At 41.0% G+C, this 24,641-nt stretch overlaps 1 protein-coding gene across 2 annotated transcripts in view; it reads right to left on the reverse strand.

Moving 5' to 3' along the window:
- bcas3 (BCAS3 microtubule associated cell migration factor) overlaps positions 1–24,641 on the reverse strand; it is a 337,447-nt gene that overhangs the window by 17,153 nt on the left and 295,653 nt on the right. For both annotated transcript variants that reach the window (XM_061046080.1, XM_061046078.1), the window contains one exon: positions 17,640–17,816. In XM_061046080.1, coding sequence (XP_060902063.1) covers positions 17,640–17,816 — 177 coding nt within the window. The remainder of the gene's footprint in view (positions 1–17,639; positions 17,817–24,641) is intronic.

The following is a 24,641-nucleotide window of genomic DNA, read 5'->3' on the forward strand; positions in this document are numbered from 1 at the left end:
GTTGGCAGATATGGTTTTCATATGTCAAAATGTGCATGCTTATTTTCAGGTAATTTTTTTCTATGCAATAATCAAACTTTTTTTAACTGTATTTCATCAGAACATAGTCATCTGAAAAGCAAAATCTGTCATCTCCATGCTAATACTGTGTATATATATATCCAGTACATACTGTATGAGTTCGTCATTTATACCAGTCAAGTAGAATTGTTTTCTTGTTTTCCATCTACTCATGTAACCAGTGTCTAATGGTTTCATGTTTCCAGAGAATTATTTTGGCAGACACTCGTAAAAAAACGGAGACACACAATGACTTGTACAGCAGACGTTCATGCCTCATCGTAAACATGCCTTGAAATATACCAGTCCATCGATACTATAATTTAAAAATCTAAGTCTACTAATATCTGTAATATCTGGGCGATCAGTTGAAATCACAGGCTGTAATTCACCTCATCAACCAACCCAAAGGCTTTTAGACTTCTAACATTAAAACACGACATACAGGAGCCAATCAGAAGCTTGAAATAGCCACAATGAAAAAGGGAAGCTCTCCGTCCACTTAAACGAGCCTCTGCCTCAGAAGATGATGGCGCTCATCATCAGGATGAATTAGCTCATTTCCTTATTACTGAATTAGACGTCCTTGTACTGCTTTTGTTTGTATCTGAGTGATGTGGAGTGGGAAACGGAGATAACATTATCTCCACGGCATCAAAATGGTGCCGATGCTTTTTGTATGTCAGATCTAATTGTTTTAATGTGGCGTAATCATGATTGAGCTTTCATCTTAGACTCGTGGCGTCTCAGGTCCTTCAGTCTTATTATGATATCAGTCGGCACAACGCAGGGAGCTAAATGTCAAGAGAACGAATGAAGTGCATAACCTAAATGACCTCCGCCTTTTAAGCAGCATGGTTAGAAAATACACATGTTGGAGTTTTACTGGATACGGCTTCTGAGTAAATATTCTGCAATTTCTGTCGAAGAAACCGTTTATTTTGTTAATTCTGTTATAAAAGAAAAATCCCAGACTTATACGGAAATATAATGAAACACTTTTAGCTGGAGTTGTTGCAATCTCCTGTCACCTAGACTGAATGTGTTTTTAAATTTGGGCAAGTGGGAATATGACGTATTAAAATGTCAAGATAAAGAAAGGAACAATGAAAAACGTGTGCTTAAAGGTGCATTTTGTAGATTTGAAAGTTGGAGAAGTGAAACAATTCTATGCTTTATTTTCTGAACTGAATACACAAACTTTATTCAAAGGAAAAAATGGGTCCCTGGACACAGTTTGGAGCTTAAAATCTACCAGGAGAGTTAAGGTTTCACTGTTGTGAACATAAAGCACAGAATCTGCACACTTCTTCTCCAACTTTCACATTTGTCTACCAAACCTCCATAGTCCACCTTTAACATACACTTAAAGACTAAAGGGAGACACCCTCTCACATTAAAAGACGTTTGAGTCACAAACTGTAAGATTCTTCAGAGACATCTTTACAAAAGTGAAAAATCAACACTTTGACATGGGAGTTTGTTGCTTTGTTCAATTTGTGACTTTGGTGTTTCAGACTTTTTTTTTGATCCAGCAAAATATAAATGTAATATACAAAAATAAATCCATACTGAAGCAGAGTTTGACAAGCAACTCACGTTAGTCATGCAAAGTAAAAATGACAGTTTTTGTCAATGTCCTGTCTGTAATGTTGTCAGACAGTTAGAGTAACATTAGAGCCTGATGGTGACAAAAACAACAACAATAGCAGACTTTCAGGCCATATTTCCCCTGTATTTCCCCTGTATTGCAAACTGATAGAATTTAGGTTCAAAAACACCAGAATATCCCTTTAAAAAAACAGTGATTTTTTTCTGTCAATTACTTCAATTGTTTCCGAACTTGTTGACTCTTTGTCCCTCTTCTCTTTCTCTCTCTCTAACCTGTCCCCTGGTTGGACGTCCTGTTGACAGGAAGTTCCAGTGTTGTGGAAAGCTGGCCTGGCTCGGCTCGGCTCGGCTCAGCTCAGCTGCCTCTCCATTATGTATCCCATCACTTATTCATGCCACCATATTTTATTGATACACGCACACACCAGCATGCAGGGTCATGTTAGGAGAGGTTGTGTGTGAGTGTAATATGTGTATACATGAGAGTAAGCGTGACAGGGTGTGAGCGGAATGTGTGTATACATGAGTGCTGAGTGTGCGCATTCCCAAAAACACATTATCTGTTAGTGTGTGTGTGTGCGTGTCTCCATGTGTGTGTGTGCAAACACTCTGCACACTTTTCTAACAGTATAAACTGTTCCAGTATTTCCTTGATTTAATTCATGTGATTGCTGGAATAGTCATTTACTGTATAACTACACAACGTTAACCTCAAAAATCTTTTCAATGACAGTGTGTCACTCTGATTTCAGACTATGGGGCTATTTAGTTAGAAAGCAAAATGCTTTAGGGATAGCAAGGGATGAGAGTAGCCATACCTGAATAAATATCATGAGTTGCACAGGTTACATATTTTGGCACAACACTGCTGCATGTCTGCTTCAGCCTGAGCTGATCACATGCAAGCAGAAGAACCACTGAATTACTGTGGATGTGAGGGAGTTTAGAGGAGTTTGAAATCCAATGATAGTGTGATAGTGATAAAATGCTTTTTCACAGATTTTTTATTTGGGTTTCCTGAACACAAAGTGTCCTCTCTGTATTAAACGAGTGCAATTCACAAATAATGTTTTTTATTGTTATGTCCTATTAAGTTCTTGATATGCACAAAAATGATTCTGCACATACTAACTTGGCCTGACAAACAGCCTGTCACATACATGAGCTGCTGCTGTGCTAGCAGGCATTGAAGTAACAACCTGGCATCAACAGAGGACAACATTTCAAACAGTTTTCAGTCTTTCTGATACTCATACCTACAAATAAGTAATTCACTATAGTTTGCAAGTAGTTCACATATTTTATTTTTGAGCAACATTTAGAGTTCTTTGGATGCCTTTAATGTTTACATGAGATCACCAGGCTTATAAGTGGCTCTAATGTAAAGCCATCTGCTGCAATACAGACACTTAGAGAAACTGCCTCGACCATTCATACAGATACAGGCTATGTCCCAATGCAGGGGCTGCATCCTTCAGAGGGTGCATTTGAAGACTGATGACATCACATCGTCCAACAAATGTGTCTTTCACTGGACCAATGAAGGATCAATACGGTCTACCCTTTGAGGCCTGACATATTCTGAGGTCCACTGTGCGCTGCATTTGATGAGCTATGGTGGACTCATGAAGCTGCTGAGTAATACACTTCGAATTGTAAATAATTGGTTTTATCTGTGATATCTTTTGTATTTCTTAGTGCAATATAAATACAAATTGATTGATTTATTAAAGTGGGATGTTATCAAAAAAGTTAAGCTCTACTGCAGTCATAATCAACATGATATGAACAAGATCATCCTGTGTGTTTTTAACTTCACACAACTCAGTCCAAACTCCAAAGCACTCAAGTATCACGCGATGGAAGTCACTAGTGTCAGCTGGAGCCGCAGTTTGCAGAAAATGGCCTGGATGCAGTTTGAGTGACGGGTCACAGATCACAGCGAGTTCATTGCTGCAGTCAGCCGAGCGTCAGGAGCGTCGACGACAAACAACAAGTGTTTTTTCTGCGTGCTACTGCTGCCGCCGCCGTCGGTGGTGAAGCAGCAGATTGGGCGAAGTGGATCGCCCTCAGCCACGAGTCCATTTCTGATTCTCTGCACAAAGTGTGCCTCCTCGGTGTTGTCTGACCGAGCCAAAACAGACACAGGAGCGGGGCTTTAAAAAGCGCTTCCCACCACTCTCACCATCCCTCTCTTTCACTTTCTCGCCCTAATTCTCTGCGCTCGCTCGCCCTCCTTTTTCTGTGAACCCTTACAGCCGCATTTGTGCGTTAGTGTGTGTGTGTGTCTCCCTTGAGCGAGCTGTTAAGTGCAGTCTCCAAAAAAACTCTACAAAAGCCCATTTGCAGTCAGCTAGATCCCCAAACTAAACACACACACACACACACACACACACACTCACACACACACACACACACACACAGAGTGATACTAACATGCATAGACACATGTTACTTTTACACACCAAGACTCTCGCACTCGCCCACACGCACACTTTTCACACTTCCCTCTGGGCAAACGAGGCAGAGTGGCAGAGGCGAGGCTGGGATAAATGATACAATGATATCCAGGCCTGACTTGTCAGAGGAGCTGAGAGAGAGAGGATGAGGAGGAGGAGGAGGAGGAGGAGGAAGGGCAGGAGGGGCGAGCGGTGGCAGCTCTGAATACAGGAATTATTCTTCATCGTCTCACACCGTCGCCACACATTACGGTCAAACTCTCGCCTGGCAACGTAGAGAGACAGAGAAAGGGAAAGAGAGAGAGAGAGAGAGAGGTTGGGAGGAGAGTTGTTGGCGGAGGACGGGGAGGAGGGTGGAGGCCGCTGAAGGGCAGATATAATGACCACACTCTGCTTTCACACTCGCCGTCTCTTCTCTCAGCACCATACTCTCCGGCCTCAGCAAGCCTCACATTCTCTTTTCTGTTCTTTCACTCGGTCCCTGACGTCTTTCTTCCCCCTCGCTCTTCCTCTCCTCCGCGTTTGTTCTCTCTGTCTGTCACGGCAGCACTGAGTAGCTTTCAGGGAGAGAGTGCACTCATTTGCTCTCTCTCTCTCTTTCTTCTCCCTCTTTGGTTGAAGCGAGGGGACAACGCGGCCCTTGGGGCATGTCACAAAATGATTAACTAATAGTTTTGAGTTAGTCAAGTATCCAAATGGTGTGTGTGTGCATGTGTGTGTGTGGTCCGTGGCGTGAGTGCTTCCGCCTGTGCATTAGTCCCGCTATTGAGATCATAGTCAAACTTGTGCTTTCTGTAATATACATACATGGAAGCTGCGAGGCAGCCGGTAGCTAAATACCAGCCATATTTCCGTCAATTGAAAAGTTAGACAGTGAACGACTTCAATGAATGGTGTGAGTGTAATTTGGAGCAGGCACATCTGATTCATTATTTATCCAGTCAGCTCCGAGGACAGACTAAGACGACTTCATGACAAATCAGACTGGCATGTTGAAAACCAAACTATTACGTTCACTTAAGGAAACCAAAAGCAGACCCAGGCAGCTCTTCAATGTCTTTTCTGTGTCTCTCACTGGACAGAAATTTTCATGGATGTTCAGTAAATTCACGTCTACCAGTCATTGTTTGACTTCAGCAGGACAGTGACATTATGAGGGAGCTGCAGACAAGTCCTTAAAAACTCTTTTTGGATGTGTCCGTCCGGGAGAGGTGGCAAAGTTAACATTAGAATTTGTGATATGTAGTAAATTAGAGCACATAGAGTGCACACATGACAGATTCTTGTGTTATTGTATCACATACAAAGGTCTTCAAAGTCACCTGTTACCATCACAAAGACAGATTTTTGATCTGTTCTCTGCACAAACACACCAAATCAAATCATATTATTGGGTGGATGCTTTTTAATCAAGGAGAAACTACCAGTGTTGAAAAATGAATCCAATGCAGAAATGCAACAAACTGCAGTTCCTCTAGTGTCCACTTGAGGCTGGCTGCAAAAGCCCTGGAAGTACACGTACCAAAATTAAGATTCCATTGAGACATGTTTACTGTCTGGTACAATAAACGATTTTAGTCTGAGAAGGTAATTTATGCGCACACAATGTACATGGGGTGATTTTTTAATGATCCGTTTTGATTTTATGATGGATAAGAGTTATTCATAATTAGGGGCGTTGCTAATCTGCAGACGCACTTTACCTGTTTGTCTGGAGGCTTAAGGCCCGCCACATCTGCACCCCCTTCACAGTTCTTAGGTTGATGGAGAGTTAAGTTGAGTCAGAATTTTCAATATGCAGACTGCCATACATGGCCTTCAAAAGTGTGCTTCAGAAACCACTGGGTGATGTCACTGAGACTATACGTCCTTGTTTTACACAGTCCATCATGTGTCTATCCCACCAGCTGGTTTAGGCTTTGATAATATATGATCACATGACCTCTGCTAAGGGTTTTAGTTGACTGTACCAAGATATATTACATTTATTTTGTTTTCAAGGAATGTTTTATATCAGCCTCATACATGATGCATGCACAAGTGAGTTAACACAACTCAAAGTACTTCTTCAAAGTTTGGAAAATTATTTGCTGAATTCAGAAAAGTAAACACAAACCTGTGTTGAGGGTAGCTCTATAGCTCAACAACAGTTGGAATCAAGTCTGCTTAACTCCAGTGTCCAAGTCCTTTTGTTGTACAATGTTTTTTGTATATTGACTGAACATGATCTAGGCAGAAATGTATGTTTATGAGCAATTTGCATACAGAAAGAGCTAGGGAAAGCATGTTGAGAGCCCTTCACCCACAATACTTGTGTCAGCAACATGTTTCTCTGAAATCTATGATATATCTGGAGGACTTTTTTTTCCACTACTGAATTGGCAACAATTAATCTGAGTGTAACTGACGGCCGGTTTGAGCTTCATCTCAAGCATGCGAGTTTACATAAAACATTTTTTTTCCTATTTATTGCCATACATTCAGACTTCTGTCATAACGTGATAATGATGAAATTACGATGAATTGCGAAGCCCTACTAACCAACCTGTCAGAAAGTAAGATGACAGGCCCTCACACACGCACTAAAAGATACCTTGATGTAGACCTGACCACCTGTTATAAAGGAAGAAAACAGTCGCACACCTTTCACACTTCAAAGAAATGAATAGGTACCTTTAGACGGATGCTAAATTAAAGCTATATGTGTCTGTTTGAGACCATAAAGTGAGACTTGGCCAAATGTTAATTTTGTGACAAAAAAGAGATCACGCTGTCTGTCCGGTCAACACCGGTAAACCAGCCAGGATGACACTGCAAGAAGCCGCACAAGTTCATACAGAAAGCATGCATGTTTGTCTTGTTGGCGTGTATGTGTAGAACTGAGGCCAGCAGACGTCTGCACTGATTGATAGGAAAAGAGGGACCTCCAAGCCCGCACACCGCCCCCTCGCCTCCACCAGCCCCCGTGTGTTGTTGCTCTTATGATGGGTATCAGAGTACTAAAACAAGGCTGAATAGCAGAGAAACCAGTCAGTCGGTGGGATAATAGCCTCCCTTTGTGTGAATGGAGTAGTTGGCCAATTCAAATACAGGATGTATTGTACGACCATTAAATCACACAGCTGTCTGAACAGGCGTGCAGTCTAGTTTCCATGTTTCCTTAATAGACCAATTAATGAGGTTTTCTATGGAGTGATTTATATAATAGCAAATCTTAAAGAGGCTATTCATTTTTATGTAATGGAAAAAAATTACATGTTTTTTTCCTGTCCAGCTTGTTTACATGGCTCAAGGCTACAAGAGGGTTCATAATCACCTACTTTATTGTGATTTGACAGGAGAACCAAGTTCAAGATGTCTGCTAATATCATCCACAACTATACTACACCTGTTCAGCTCAAGAGATACTATCTAGAAAAACCCCCCACCATCTATGGGTTGAATAGGGCTATAGGCTCAGCAATCCTTGAACAATCCTTGAGGCTCTCTATAGCTCAGCAGTGAGTGAAACTAATTGATTTTGATCTATGAGCTTCTTTTCAAGCATTCTTATTTCCATGAGATATTTTCCTGTCACTGACATACAGTTAGGACAGTTGTGCTGAAAAGTTCGGGTCATTCGGATCATTTTAAGGAAAAATTCCGCCCTAAGAAATCTTGATACACGTCATCAATCTGTGATATCTTGTGCGCTTCAGGGATTTTTTTGTGATTATCTGGTAGAGGTGGGTAATATGACTTGAAATGTAAAGCACAGTATCTTTTTTGCTTTTTGCTGTAACTTATGTCAAAGTATTATAAACATTAAAAGGGGTCTTGCATATCAATGCACGCAATACAACCGCCCCTTCTCCCTGTAAAACAAGCCTGTGATGCCTTCTTCAACTCATGTGCATAGGACCAGAGGAAAATGTTTTTACAAGTCACTGTGTGTTTAATTACATCGTAGCTTGTGACTGAATCTGTGTGGTTTTAATTTTTGTTCCTGTCCTGTGAAGGTGTGTTAAATTGCTGTTCAAAAATCCCCACATTTCCGGATAAGGCTCTTTCATAATAAAAGCGTTTCAATGACATTATAAACACAGCTACAAACACCTAACATTGTGATGTTTATGCCCCTTGATATATGAGTGAGATTTGGATCTAACGTTGACACTCTACTGACTAGATACAAGATAAAGCCCCACAAACAAGACTCGGAAATCAACAACTCAAATCTGCCTCAAATGCTAAGAGCTAAGTCAAATGATTTCTTTTGGTTTTCAGGTTCCAGATTTGGTATAAAGTAATAATGGTAGAAACAGAACTTCTTTTGGCTGTTCCTACAATGCTGAATTAAAGTATGGAGATATTTCTGTTATATGGTGGAAAAGCTCACTATTTCAAAGGAAGAACGTGCAACTTTTTGATCCAGTAGATGTCAGTCTTGAGCACCAGCATAAAACCAAAACAAGCTGCTGTTTGGTCAAACCTTCGACATACCTAAGCCTCCGCTCTCCTCCTGCAACTCTTCTACTACCCCCCTCCCCTCAGGTTTGCACCAAGGAGTCAAACCCAAGCGGCAGACAGACTTGTTCTTTGCTCGAGCTGCAATTGCCTGTGGCCTGCATTGTTGTGTTACTGGCTGTTGGAGCCGGTGGAACGCACCTTAGCACAACAATGCGGGCCACAGGCAATGGCAGCAAAAGAACAAGTCAAAGAAGCAAAGAACAAGTCTGTCCAACGCTTGGGCTTGACTACTTTGGTGCGAACACGTGGGGAGGGGGGTTGGAGGTGTGTCGCTGGAGGAGAGCGGAGGCTTTTAGCAGGATAATGTAAGCGCTCTTTAGTTAGCTTGTAGCTTCACATTGCATGTGTTGTACAATTTACCTTTGAATAAAAGTCTAACAGCAGCATCTTAAAAATCAGACAGACCTAAAAAATTCCGCAGGTTGTTGTGAAGAAAAGTCCAAAATCTTGACATTCAAAAGAAAAATAATGAGTCGATGAACCAATAAGTGCCCACAGGGACTAATAATTGAAGCAATTATGGTGCAGTAGAAATGAGTAACAGTAATGAGTAATGTATTGCTTTCGTCCAGTTGGGAGCCAAACTCCGGGTAGATGCATGCAGTAGATTACAGGCTGAGTGGTATTAAAACAATAAAGCATTATATTTGATAGGTTATGGTAATATACAGTGCACATTCATCAAATGGAAAAGGAACACTTCGTCCAAATGGAAAAATAGCATGCTGTTAAAGCACAATACCGTCTTGTATAATTTTGAGTGGTAAATGGGGTGAGAGAGATAAGCAGCACTGTGACATGTCTTTAAGATAAAAACATGTTTACGTAAAAAAACATGAATGCATGTCGGAGGGGAAACCCTCAATCTTCTCTAAAAAACGTTCTTTATCCTGTACACACAAACACACAGACAGCAGCAGCATATGGCCACAGGGGGAATGTTTTCTCTGAAGTGATAACATCAGAAGTGTAGTGGAAACCTCCCAAAGTCTACATACAGTCAGAGACCAATTACAGCACATGACCAATGACCGCCTGCGCACTCATAAAATTTTAATAAGTGCAGGCCGGCCACAGGGCTACGGCTGTTAGGAAATAAAAAAACACATTCTCTCTTCCAATTGGTCAAATACTTAAACTGTATAAAACATGGTGGTAGTCTCAGTGATGTCATACATTGGTTTTTCTGTAGCCCAACGATGGTGGTTGCGATATTTGAAAAGATATCGCAAATGAACTTTCAGTTAACCTATTAACAGGCAAAGAGGTGGAGATGAGGCGGGCCTTGAGCCTCCTGACAATCAGCTATGACATGTCTGCATTTCAGTCAACTCAGCCGACGCCCAATAATGCAAATTTATGCACAAGTCTTAGCATTAATATAACCAGTGAGTTATTAAAATAAAATAAAACATACAGTGTGCACTGATATCAAATCCTTTTTTTTTTTTAACCAGGATGTGAACATGTTTATATTTGATGTAAAAATTGACATTTTAATATAGGCCCTAATGGGCATCCTTTGGCTTTTGCAGCCAGCCTCAAGTGGACATTCAAGGAACTGCAATTTTTGCACTTCTGACTGGCTTCGGTTGCCACTTGGGTAAGACACAAGATTGTAGTTTTGCCAGATTATTCTAAAAAAAAGCTATTTGATGGACCTATATCTAGATAAAGTGTGAGTGAAAAATTGGGTTGTTTGTGTTCTGATATGCAGCATGGACCCATCGTCCACCAACCCAGGTGGACTTAAACACTCTTCATACTAAGACCCCTGAGTTCAACAGCACATCAAATCAATTAGCATCCAGCTAGGCCCTAGAGCTTTACCCAAAAGTGTCACGTTTTGAAACTTTTGGCCACCAAACAAGCTGCTGATTTTGACTACTTTGGGATGACAACTGGCTGAAACACACAAGCACATACACACAGGAATATCTTTTCAATCACATGTAGGAATTAAGTTGTTGAAAGATACACACATGGATCCACACACACACACATGCTCAAGTTATTGCAAACATATGTCAATATAAAGAACCTGTGCTGTCCTGCAAATGATAAAATGTAGGCTCACACGTACACTGACATACATGCATATACATTAAGTGTACAAATACACATACAAGTGTTAATTGCACATAAAGCTCAAATATAAACACAGCAATCGGTATCTTAAACAGAAATCTAAAATTGGGATTGTATTGTACATGCCTGTTCACACAAGTGTTCATGTCCATCCACAGACACACACACACACACATCCTGCACAAAAATATATAGGGAAGTGCTGGCATAAATACAACTAACACATGCAACCAAAGTCCTCACACACAGGACCCACACACACACAGGACACACTTTTGGTGCTGATAAGGCTCCCCTAAATATTTTTGTTGAGTCGAGCGTTGAGAGAGCCAGCTGGGTTCTGTGCTGCTCAGACAGTCTTACCATTATTACAGTTATTATTTTTACTATTATTACTCCCAGTTTCTTTGAGCTGAGATCCAACAAACTGAGCTGGTTATGACCCAGTAGGTGTGGGTGGTCCACTAGCAGCCTTTACTCATCAATCAACTAAACTTAACCCAAGTCATACACACGCACACCCACAGAGAGAGAGAGAGGGAGAGAGAGAGAGAGAGAGAGAGAGAGCAGCAAATATACAAAAAAAATAGAGCATGTTTGACACCTTGAGTACAGGACAGTTTTCACTTGGGACAATACAGTGAGTCACACTGGTGGCTCAGACTCATATCTGGAGACTATCCTACTGAAGAGTTCTGAGACACATTCATAGGGTAGGAGTAGGTTTCATAAAGTTTAACACGACATTTGTAATGCCGAACAAATTTAATTCACATAAAAAGCCTTTTAAGAACCACAATAATCTAATCAAATGACAATCCTTTAACAAGGCTTTGAAAATCAAACAACAAATAAATAAGAGGAATGAGAAAGAGAGAGCACCAGCAAATTTGATTTTAAGAACAATTCAGTTGTGATTATTTGATTATTTGGTTGGATGTATCATGTTGTGCTTCTGACCTGGATTGAAAGAATTCTAAGCCAACAAAAAGAAAACTTCCTGCAACTGTCCCTCGGGTTTGGATCTTGCCTGGATATAAGCTACTAATTCAAATAATAAAACATTGGATTAAAAACACGTAAAACATGGCAAGAGTGTTAGCGAAGTCAACCCATTGGCTAATATGGCTATCTAAACCTCACATTCATCAATCTAGAAACAAGCGGTGGAGCTGAGGTGGGCCTTAAGAGTCTTGGAAAACAGCAACAACACAATTAAAACAAAAAACATACATGCTTACATTATTGAAACACAACATGAACATGGTCTGGCTTAAAATATCATAATGTTGAATTTTTGTGACACGCAGGATTCAAGCATTGCTGTCCAAAAGACCTCCAAACTGGCTCACAGCTGTGTTATATTCAAATTGTGCTGCATTACTATGTGTAGTATGAGCTCATAGAGTGAATACTTGAGTGAATACAATGATGCTTTGGCAACATTGATATTGATACTTTCATGCCAATAAAGTCCCTTGAATTAAGATAAGATATTACTTTATTGATATAACAAAAACCTATCTGGATAAAAATATTTATCTAAATATTTAGCAGAAGTCGATGACACACTGGTCTGGTTCAACTCTAACCTGCCACCACTTGGTGCTTGTCAACCCTGTTCTCTCTTCACCCCATTTCCTACCGGTCTGCTGTCATATCTAATGAAGGCAAAAGTTTAAAAAAAAAGAAGCATAAAATGTCTGAAACATCGTCTGATTGTATATGAAATTCTGCTTACCTATGTCCATGTTTTGTCCATTAATCCCAACAGATAGAACTGCTGTGTATTTGCATCCAGCCCTGGCTTTTGAACCCAAACTGAACTTGTTCATTTTTGTGGTATGCAAATGTAAATGCTGGATCAAAATATCAGCTCATGACAGTTTCTAACCAACAGTCTCTGGCGCTGAGCTACAAACACTCGTATCAGTCAACACTGCTCTGAACTGAGCTGAAATGAATCAAAGCAGAAATGTCTCAGTGTAATCAAAGAGATGCTTTTGTGAGTAATACAATGTCCCAAAAGAAATCCACCTTCTACCTCTGATAGAAAAGACTCGTAAAGATGACATTCTTGCTTTGATTGTAGGAAATTGGAAATACTAAGAATATATGAATCGAGACTAATCTGTTTAACATGCCGACAAATTATTATGTAGCAGAATGTAAAGGGTTAAATTGTTCCCCAGATATGACAAATGTTCAGTCTTTGTTCTGCAGGGAAACAAAATATGATTTATTTTCTGTGATATAAGATTGACGATAGTTCAAGACTATAAAACAGGCTGCTTGGTCACAGCATACATTTTGGTAATTGAAGATGTCTCCTCCTAATTAAATTCCACTTTTGCAGTATGAAGACACAATGGCAAAGGGCTCTCTGCACCAAAGACGGAGACAAAATAAAAGGGCCCCTACCACCACTTAAAAATTGTGTATTGTGAAATGACATGATGTAAACGTACACAGACAGCGCAATTGTTCCTCAGCTGAGACACTCCAGGTCGTGTTGAGCAGTCGTCCACTCTCCATATGGCTTCAATGGAATTTATGTTGGGCAGGCACCAATAAGCCAAATCTAGTTAGCAACATTATATCATTGGAGCCAAATCTAATTTCAGCCCCAGTGTGTTTTAGTCGTCAGTGACTCTCTCTCTCCCCCGCACCATCTTCTGTTCTCTCTCTCTCTCTCTCTCTCTCTCTCCCTCTTTCTCTCCGTCCATCCGTCCATCTCTATGTGAGTGTCACCTGCCCTCCGAGCTGGCGACGCTGGGTCTCGGCCTTAGCGTGAGAGCCCCATTACGCTGACTGGAGGCTTTGTTTTCCCTGTGAATCTGCGAGAGAGAGAGTGTGTGTGTGTGTGTGTGTGTGTGTGTGTGTGTGTGTGTGTGTGTGTGTGTGTGTGTACGTGCTGGAGGAGAATGTCAGAGAGACGGTGATTTGTTACATCAGCAAGCATTCCTGCTCTGAGATCCTCTGAGTGTGTGAGCAGAGACACATATCGGGGGGGGGGATTGTTACTGCGTTTCTGTCCGGGATTATTTGTATAAAATTGTTATGTGGAAAATGGTTTTTGAAGATGATAAATAGCTGTGGAAGTGCATAAATAATGACATAAGCGCAGTTGAAACGGATTGTATATAAAAGTTTGAAAGGCTTGCAGAGATTTCACTCAACAGTCGCGGGGAAACACGACGGGGAAATTGATGAGGAGAGTGTGTGTGTGTACAAGTGAGGTAAGAATGTGTGTGTGCAATCAAGTTCAAGGTCTATGCTGTGTGTCTAAGCAGCGGGGCCACAGCTCCCAGCAAATGTAGACACTGAGCAAGATACCATCTGCCTCTGCCCATCTCACGCCAAGAAACACACACACACACATTCACAGACACACACACACACATTCAGGGCGCCTTTAAACGCACCATGTACAGCTCAATTCACAACGGAAACACTTTAAGTGCACATACATTTACATTGAAATCCCAGCAACTGTGAATAATTAATTGAAGGCAACAACTCTAGCAAAAAAAAAAAAAAGTCACATTAACCCACAGGGTGTTTCATGTGCGGATCATACACACAGAAAATCTCACGTAAGTGTCAGAGCAGAGTGGATGGTTTTATCATTACGTTACAAGTCCAGTGTTGGAAAACTACAATGAGTCTAAAAATATATGAAACGCCTTCTGCTCCACATCGCTGGGAGCTTCAGGCATCCATCTCTGAGGTGAATGTACAGGATAGTATACACACTCCAGTGTTGTGTTTTAAGATATAACATCTTACGCCTTTGCTTTGAGATTTTAAAAAAATGTTTTCACATCGTCACACATGACGATAAATAAATGATGAATCAGTATCTTTAACCTTTGATTTAGTCTTCATTTCTGTTTTATTCACCAGCAATTCAAGTGTTTAGTGTGCTCCAACACTACTGATACCAAATTAAAAAAAAATAACCCAAAAAAGAGATACAAAAACAAGAACTTTTAGTGGATTATCTTTGCAACTAAATCCTTTAGGAGCAATTAAAGGTGAGCAATCATAGATACCATTTCACAAATTGTTGGGTGAAGCAATCTGCTGGACTAACCTACTAGTTATTTATGCAACTAAACATGTGAAATAAAAGCAACCAGGTTAAAAAGTTCCAGGATTCCCCTTGAGGACTAATTTGTTCTTGAATGATTACTACCACTGTATTTAAATCTATACTGTAAGATAGATTTTTGCTAATTCTTTCTCAGGGTTATTTTATATTCCTTTTGCACATATTTTATCTTATTTTGCTTTATACTTTTCATTCTTTACTGTACCTATTTAAGACAGAATGAGTGCTGCTGTTCACTTTCTTTCCACGTTCATACTTCCTCTGCGTTCTTTGTCTTTTGCGCCAAAAACACCAAGACAAATTATTTGTATGTTCAAACCTACTTGGCAATAACCTGATTCTGATGAACAGATATCATATGATCTGTCGGTCTTCCACACTACTGACATATCCAAATTTTTTCTTGTCTCCTGACCATCTATGTTGCTCTCATGTCGCCCTCTCACAGGAACATTTCCTATATGTTACAGTGCAGAAGTGCTGTGCTATTAGATTATCCTAAAGACACTGAAGCCTCTCTGTCTGTTTGAACCAACGAGTCCATCACATTCCCTGAGGAGGGTGTCTTCAGCGCGGATCAGGGCGCAGGAGAGAGAGTGTGTGTCAGGGGTGTATTTTGATGTAATGCAATCAGTAATGAATTTTGTGTTGCATTAAAGGGGTGGAAAGGGAAGGGGGGATGTTATATGATGGGGCAGAGGAGGGGGGGGCAAGTACAAGAGGACAAGAGGCGACTGACTACGAGTGTCCGGGAGTCTCCAACAAGTAATCTAATGAAGGAACACAGAGGAAGAGGAGTTGGGGGGGGGGGGGGGGGGCCGTAAAAAAGAGTGATGAGGAGACAGACAGAAAGAGAGAGAGAGAGAGCACAGCTACAAACAAGGTTAAATCCTCACAGAGAGAGAGAGAGAGAGAGAGAGAGAGGGAGGGAGGGAGGAGAGAAAAAGAACGAGGGGGACAGGGCTGGATATGGACGAGGATGTTTTTTTTTTTTTTTTTTTGGGGGGGGGGGGGGGGTGATAGTCGATGCTAAATCCATTAGGCCCTTGTGACCCCCCACTCCACTACCCCCCTACCCCAACACCCTCCCTAACCCTGTGGCTATGTCTGAGGAGCTACACCCCCGAACCCACACACACACACACACACACACACACACACACACACACACACACACACACACACACACACACACACACACACACACACATTTAAATCAAAGGAACTCTTGTTCACTTAAGGAGGGAGGGGGGAGAAAGAGAGAGCACTGCCGCTTCCTAAACGAGTTAACCATTTGGACTGTCAGGGCCAACGGCATGTCTGCTGCGCGTGCGCACACACACACACACACACACACACACACACACACACACACACACACACACACACACACACACACACACACACACACACACACACACACACACACACACACACACACACACACACACACACACACACACACACACACACACACACACAGAAAGAAAAGAAATACATGTGCAGATATGCCAAACCTACAAACACAAAGCTGCACACTCTGCGACAACCAGAACATCCTTCCAGTGGTGGGCCAATCCATCACTGGACCTTCACCTGGCAGCAGTGTATGCTGGGTAATACCAAAGTGCACTGTACACCTTCATAATAACATTTATAATCAAATAGGACAGAAAACATAGACCCAGATCACCAATGATGTTTTGTTTAGTAGGTCTGTCCCGACCCTGCTGTATTTCTGTTCGTTAAATAAATTTTCTCTTTCTTCTTTTTTTTTTCTTTACAATTCTGGCTGCAGCGAACTCCTGTATTATCCTAACAGAGTCCTATGTTTAACCTCTAAGCCATTTACCTGAGTTTTTATCTCGGGCTGCAACTAATGACTAGCTTGACAATTGACTTGCCTTGACAATTGTTTGGCACAATAACTTCATGGCTCTTATTCAGCTATCAGTTTTAACATGACTCTTTCAAACTCAAAATATGCAAATAAAGGTATTTACACATCTTGCAGGCGTTCCTTTTGTCATATGAGTAGCATAGGTTTGTGAATAGCTTAGTGCACAAGTGTAGGTGGTAGAGTGAGCGAGAAGAGAGACGGTGAGTCAGCAACTCGGCTTCAGGAAAGATGTTCTGTCGGCACACAGCCGTAAAAACACGCATGATGACTTAACTCACCAATAATGGAAAATTCAATTCCATGGCAACTCATTTTGCCATCACTTTTTCCAATGCACCTCTATTTATTAACATATTCTGGTTGTCAATAGGGTAAGTGATTCATGTCAAGTTAGGTCACTAGTTTTTTAATTTTTTAATTTTCATTTAACAGGTTGAAGGATTTAAGTAAGCTAATAAGATACAGTTAGCAGTTTATGGCTGTCAAGAACTTTCAGCCTCATACAGAAATCCCCCAAGAAAGATTTATTTGCAAGAATCCCCTTTCCAATAAAAAATATAGCAAAATAGTTGAGATGCTCTAAGCCAGGACTTATCTGGTGAAGATATGAGAGTGGTGTTTCTGGATGAACAGATTACACATGCATACAGATCAGTGTGTGGAACAGGTCACAGTGTGCGGATCCTTTATCTGGTCGGAAGTTTTCACGGTGGTGCAACTTATCTCCCTTTTTCTTATTTTCACTTCAGTTCCTATCACAACATAGTATAAGACCTCTTTCTGAAACGTTTCTTACGAGCCAGGTGCCGTGGTCTGACATACAGATAGAAGAATAGAGGTTTCATGTAAATGGACACATTAGTGATCGTGTGCAGAGAGCAGGGCGTTCTTTACTGACCTGTAGCTGATCCTACGATGTCCCTAGAGGGGGACTCGGACATGGCATCGGCCAGTCTCTCCCGGAGCCCTTCATCAGTCGCATCTGCCGAGCCGATGTTGTGTCGTGGCACGCCAAAGCTCTCCGGCCAGCTACCACAGACCTCCAGCAGGGTGACGCCTCGCCCGTCAAACACACCTGCATCAAAAATCAAACACAGAGAAAAGACATAAGAATCAATATTTACTGTCACATCATTTGTGCAATGTAAGATGGTTTGCAGGATTGACAGTCAGACAGGAGCTTGAACTGAGTTAACTAAGAAGTCTGATCAATTTCTGCTTCTACCCTTACAGGTGCACGCATTTTTAATTTTCCACAATGATATGAATCAGGTAAAAACAAACTGGGATTTCATCTGTGCTGTATTTCAAAGAATTTACCTGATTAGTGCTGCTTTTACTTTACTTTATGTTTTTTTTTATTAGAGATGAAGAGGAGCTGATTGTCCTCTGTGATGATATCAAACAAATCATTCGACCAAATCGTTTAAGAAGTATCAAGCAGGGCGCCAATAGTCTATAGTGGTTATGTTGCACGCCCCGTGTACGGAGGCTACAGTCCTCGTCGCAGCAGCTGTGGTTCAAATCTGACCTCGGCCCTTTGCTGCATGTCATCCCCCACTCTCTCCTCCCAACATTTCCTGTCCCTCTTCAGCTGTCCTATCCAGTAAAGGCAAAAAGGCTTAACAAAAAAAACACTTAAAAAAGAAGAAAAAGAAAGCATCAAACAATTGATGTTACAGTTTTAATGTATTTATCAGGTTAAGTGTCCAAGGACACATCGGACATGTTGTTGCAGGAGCTGGGAATCGAACGTTCAACCTTGCGGTTGAGAGACAACCGACTCGACCACTGATTCCCAGCAGCTTACATTAAGGTGTAATCCTCTTGGGAGCATGACATTGTTCACTCTATGCACGTCGTTTTGAACAACGGGTGTATCTCTGTTCTTTCAGTAGTAAATTCATAACCCGACGTTTCTACAACACCGCAGCGTAAATTAATTTACTACACACAAGTTCCACTGGAGTTCAGCAGATCAGCTGGTTCAAAGTCACAGAGACACACTCACACAACAAACAACATGTAAGCACAACACAATCTTCATGCCTGTCAAACCAAATCGACACAGACCTGCACTGCACCTTAATCTCTCTCCTTTCTGTCTGTCGTAATTTCTGCAATCACAGAGATCTTGTGCTCTGGAGCCAGAAAGTCTGCAACCTGTTTCTGTGTGTGCGTGTGTGTTTGTGTGTGTGTGTTTATGTGTGACCGGCCAGTGAGGGAGGCAGGCAGGCAGGCATGCAGACACTAAAATAACTGGTTTATTCTATTAGTGTGTTCCTTTGACGAGGTCAGCGTGCCTGCCAGCACTGAGAGGTGATAATGGCTGAAGAAAGAGGAGGTTTAGCAGTGATGTTGGGAAAATGCTCAACCACACAAACACATGATCTCTGTTTATCATCATCATCAGTCCAGTTGTGCATCTCTCTGCTTGTTAACATCCAGGAGATATGTGACAGACAGTGGGAAACAGGGAGTACCAGTAACTGATTCAAAATGGTGTATCTTTATTATATCCTTTTTTTTGACTGTAACTTTTATCCCGCTGGGAGATCCTGCACAAGTGTCCTTATGAAGATAACCTCTCAAAGGTACAAAAAAAAACTGCCTATAGCTAAGCTCAAACACTAAAAATGGGGGGAAACTGCTTTCCTTTCTCTCTTAAACTTAAAAAACAGACTTTTGACAACTTCCTTTTGTTCAACATGTTGTTGACAATCATCCACTGATGAAAAAAATATCCTGTTTGTCTGAAATCAAAGAACCTTTAACTTAGCTCTGTTGCTCCTTATCATTTAACAAAACATCTGCTTTAGAATGAAAGGAGATAAATCAGTAGATGTCAGACCTATTGACCGCATTTCTGCCTCTTAAACTTGGTTTTCCTAATACGATAGCATCAGTGCGGTTGAAAGCTGTATCTTAAGGCTAAGCCAAATTAAACTCTCAAAAAATATACATGGAAATCAACATAAACATGATTTAGGATAAGTGTGATTTTGAAGGCAAACAAACACAATAAAAAAATCAAAAGTTCATGATGTCTGCACTTTTTGGGTTTTTCCTCTTGACTTCAGATGTAAACACATGCTCTGGGATGACTGACCATGACGTGACCAAAAATGCATCACAACACAAAACTCACACCAGAGACTGTAAAAATATGGATTACATGACAGCACCTCAAAAGTGAAGAAAAAAAACATTTGGAGGAATGAAAGTAACAAACACTAACACACGAGTCATTGAACTTTCTATCACATTAATGATGTGTACTATTATAACACATCCAAAGAAACATGTACAATACAAGCAAGAGTTATTAAGTGGAAACTGAAAGCTATGTCTCATGAGTTCTTTTTCAACATGTTATCAGGAGCTGAATAAGTGATGGATCTTCTAACCCAAATTCAAACAGTATTTTGAATCTTGTAAAAAAAAACTCAACACAAACTGTATTCTTACATCTTGTAAACGCTTTTTGTGTGTCTCTCTCTCTCTTTCTCTCTCTCTCTCTCTCTCTCTCTCTCTCTCTCTCAGACATGTGGACAGACACAGGAATGTTTCTGGTCTTGTGGGTATCAGCAAAACCCCGAGTGAGAACGCAGACAGGACTACATCAAAGGATAAAGTGAAGACAAGGACAGAAGAGATCCTCTTTTCCTGGAAACATCAGCGTCCAAGTGCACAATCTGTGTGTGTGTGTGTGTGTGTGTGTGTGTGTGTGTGTGTGTGTGTGTGTGTCTGTGTGTGTCTGTGTGTGCATGAAGTACAGGATGCAAGAAAGGACATAGATTGAGGGAGACGAAAGTATGTTTAAGTACTCATTTTCAGACGACCACAACATCAAAGATAAGGAATCATTTTTTTTACTGAAGAGAAAGGGTCACATTTACAATACATTAGCTTAGTATAACAACAAATAACAACATCAATGAATACACTACTAAATGTAAAATCTGTCCATGATAAATTAATTTAAAATCTGTGTTGTGTTTTTGTCTGAATTGAAAGTTCTTACACTCAAGTATTGTATTTGTTTCAAGCTTTTAGACTTGAAGATTTAGAAACTTTCCGTAGAAGAGGTCAGACTAACTGATCTAGCTCTCCAGCACACAGAGGGTCAAAATGATGAGGTGCAAAGATTGATACATTCAACTTGGATTGGCTGTCAGAAAGAAAGAAGGAAAAGTGGCAAAAGGAACCTAGAGGGAACCTTAACAGACACTTAAGGGTTCCTTGAAATAGGCGCAGAAAGTGACTGCACCAGAGCTGTTGGATGGTACACCCTGAAACAGACAGAGATGCTTAATGGTACCCGAACACCAAATGAAACCTTGAAACATACTCAATCCTTCATCACAAAGACTTGTGCGGGACGCTTTGCAGAGATTGATTGAATGAAATTCAATACATATAGGCATGTTAAAGCTCAACCAAACTGTCCACTGGAGGTTAAAGTGGGTCTTCGTTTTGTAAGCAATGAGCAACACTTCACTCAGTCACAGTAAGATGTCTTGTTCAGCTAGAAAATTCAATTCAGCCTTAACAGACACAGACACAGACACACACACACACACACACACACACACACACACACACACACACACACACACACACACACACACACACACACACACACACACACACACACACACACACACACACACACACACACACACACACACACACACACACACACACACACACACCGCAGTAATGCAGCATTAGATCAACCACAGTGCAGGAAAAAATAACATCATATCACCTCGCAGGCAAAGCACATGGCTGTTGTCGGACAGACACACACACACACACACACACACACACACACACACACACAGGCAGACACACACACGTCGCCCAGGCTCTCGTGGCCGGCTTTGATGGAGGGCCTGCTGGCACTAAAGGGGAATCCTTTGAAAAATCAATCCAACACACACACACACACACAGGCTGCTTCTGAAGTGCAGCAAAGTTATCAGGAAGCTCAGCCACCTCATGTGTGTGTGGCGGTGTGTGTGTGTGGCGGTGTGTGTGTGTGTGTGTGTGTGTGTGTGTGTGTGTGTGTGTGTGTGTGTTTGTGTTGCTTCTGGAGGTCGGTCAGTGTTATCACAGGAGGGAGCATGGAGGCCCGTGCAGCCTCTCGCCCCGGCATTAGCACCTGTCACTGGCCTGCAGCGGGGCTGAGACTGGCCAGACCTCAGGGTACACACACACACACTTACACACACACATAGAAAAACACACATACACAGTAGTCTGCTCTCTGATAGCCGGTGAGCCAGGAAGATCAAAGGTTTTGACAGCAGTGTTTTTTTCTAGATAATAAGAGCTTGGCAGAAGGTTAGGAAGAGCTGCGGGTTTATCAGAGCAGCTTTGACCCATACGAGTATTTGAAGGCCGATTCTGATCGCTGAGACTGAAACTTTCAATTGCTGAGAGTCTGTGATTTTTCTTTTGTACTTCCAGATTTTCTTAAATGTGGAAAACTGTTTTCTGGGTTTATCATCAGACTCTCCTGACAGAGACTTGGCTCTGTTTGGATCCTCAGAGGACTCCTCAGCTCTCCTTTCACACATTGAAACAGCTCTGTGGACATGGCGTCAGGAAAATAACTTTTTCTCAAAAACTGAAGGCACCAACTCTAATACGCTTCAAAGCTGGTTGCATGAACTAGTTGTGGTCATGGGGAAATTACTAATTAATTATTTAAATGTCAACATTAATGAGGGGAGTATTGGGCCAGTTTTTTGGACTTATCGCGACAACATTTGTAGTTATATATTGATGCGTTTTAGCACATGTCCATTATGACCGATTTGCATTTAACAAATACATGAAGATGACATGAAACCATATAAATGCTTTTGTGTCCTTTACACAAAGTTTGGGGGAATTTTTTTTTAGATTTTTGTACCACTCCCCCGTGGTGTTAATGTGGAGTGGGCGTGTGTGAGTAGATTTCAGGGGCTTATGATATGGAGTGAGTTCATCATAGGATATATGTTGATTACATGGCTTCACTAACCCTGACACCAGAGATAAAGTTAAACAATCACACAAAGCTTGTTATCAACCTGATAACTTTTTATAAAAATTATAAAAAATATATGAAAAATGTACTGTAGTGGTGTAGAAATGCAAAATTTAAGTTTACAAAGGGCATTTTTAGATTGGAGTTTATTTTATCGATGTCTAGAGACAATATTCACAGTGAGTGAAACATTTGATATTTAAAGACATGTATAGCTGAAAAGAGGAGCATGCGGCTGGTTTGCCATCTTAATTTTTTAAAACTCTGCAGCTTGAGTAGACATTATGTAATAATACCGGTGGTAGAAATAGTTCAGTTATTTATCTACAAAACTCCTATGGTATATTCAAACACCAATAAGGATGCTCAGCCATCAAAATGTTGGAAAAGTCCCAACTAACTTTCAAAACTTCCCCTCCAGTTTACTAGTATGAAGGGGCAGGTATCCCTTCTCAGGATACAAATGTGTTTAATTTTTCATTCTCTCTGCAAATATGAGGATGTGATGTTTGTAGTCGAAGGAGGAGGAGGAGGAGGAGGAGGAGGAGGATTTGAGACACGTCCTGGATTGGTATTTTTTCCTCCATCATGTAAACCCGACAGGATTAAAAGCCACTCTCCACCCAGCTGTTAGTCCTCACATACTGGCCCTACTTATCACTGCAGCCAGAGCTACTTTCCTTAAAGATTTAATCACACTGCAGTGGGATGTGTGTGTCTGTGGGTGTGTGTATGTAAACTGTGGCTTGGGATGTCAAAGTTGGACATGAGGCTCAGAAGGTAAAGCTAAATCCAAAAGAGACCTTACACTGTGGGCTTTGTTGGTGTTGTTTTCATTATTTGGGATGTTGGATGTGTTTCAGTAACCAAAATATTCATTTGACCCGCCTCAACTCAGCCTCGTAGCAGGAGGTGAGATGGAGTTGTCATTTTTAAAAGGGGACCGCCATTGTTGGGGTCCTTAACACCTCTTGGTGACATCATTGAGACTAAGTCCATGTTTTATGCAGTCTATGCTTGAAACTGATGCTAAAAAGTATTTTGGAAACATATTCTTAATGGCACTAATAGCCACTAAAGGGTACCTTAAAACAGACACAAAATAGGACTTTTCAACCCGTGCTCAGGGTACCTCAGAACAGCTGTGAAACGTTATAAACAGACACTAGAGTGAACTTTAACAAATTTGCTATATGGATCCATTGGAAGACCAAAAAGGCTTCCTTGAAACATCTGTCTAAGGTAACGGACGCTAAACAGAACCATGAAACAAACAGGGAAGCTTTAAAGGACACTAAGGGATTCCTTTAAACAGATATAAAAGAATAACTGGTACCCGAGCTACCTTGAGACAAATGCTTAATGGACACTCCATAGAACCGCCAACGAGTGTCTTTAACTACCTTAAAGCAAACTCTTTAAGGGTTGAGCTTTCTGTGGGATGTATGACAAAGCGTTGTTATGCTGGATGAGAGTGCTTTGTAGTACAAGTGAAAGTTGCCAAATGTGTTACCAAAGTACAGTTGTCAAACTCCTCTAATTGAATTGCTACCAGTACCCTATTAAAACTACTGACTCTGATAAATGTATTATGTTTAAAGTTTGACGTCACTTTTTTTCCACTTGTGCGTGCAGAAGAATGCTATGATGAAATCTCGTCACTTCATGCACACGTAAGAACATTTTAATGAATGGTTGCCATTCATCAAATTTACAAGTTTGGGTAATAAAAGGGAAATTCCACTGACTTTTCAAATCAAAATGTGTCATGAGGTTTTTAGGGAGAACTATGGCACAAGTTTAAAAAGCTGAATAGCGCCTTTTGTGTTCCTTGAAGGAGCTATGTGAGGCTGGATAAAT

This window comes from Labrus mixtus, chromosome 9 (assembly GCF_963584025.1).
Source record: "Labrus mixtus chromosome 9, fLabMix1.1, whole genome shotgun sequence".
Taxonomy (NCBI): domain Eukaryota; kingdom Metazoa; phylum Chordata; class Actinopteri; order Labriformes; family Labridae; genus Labrus; species Labrus mixtus.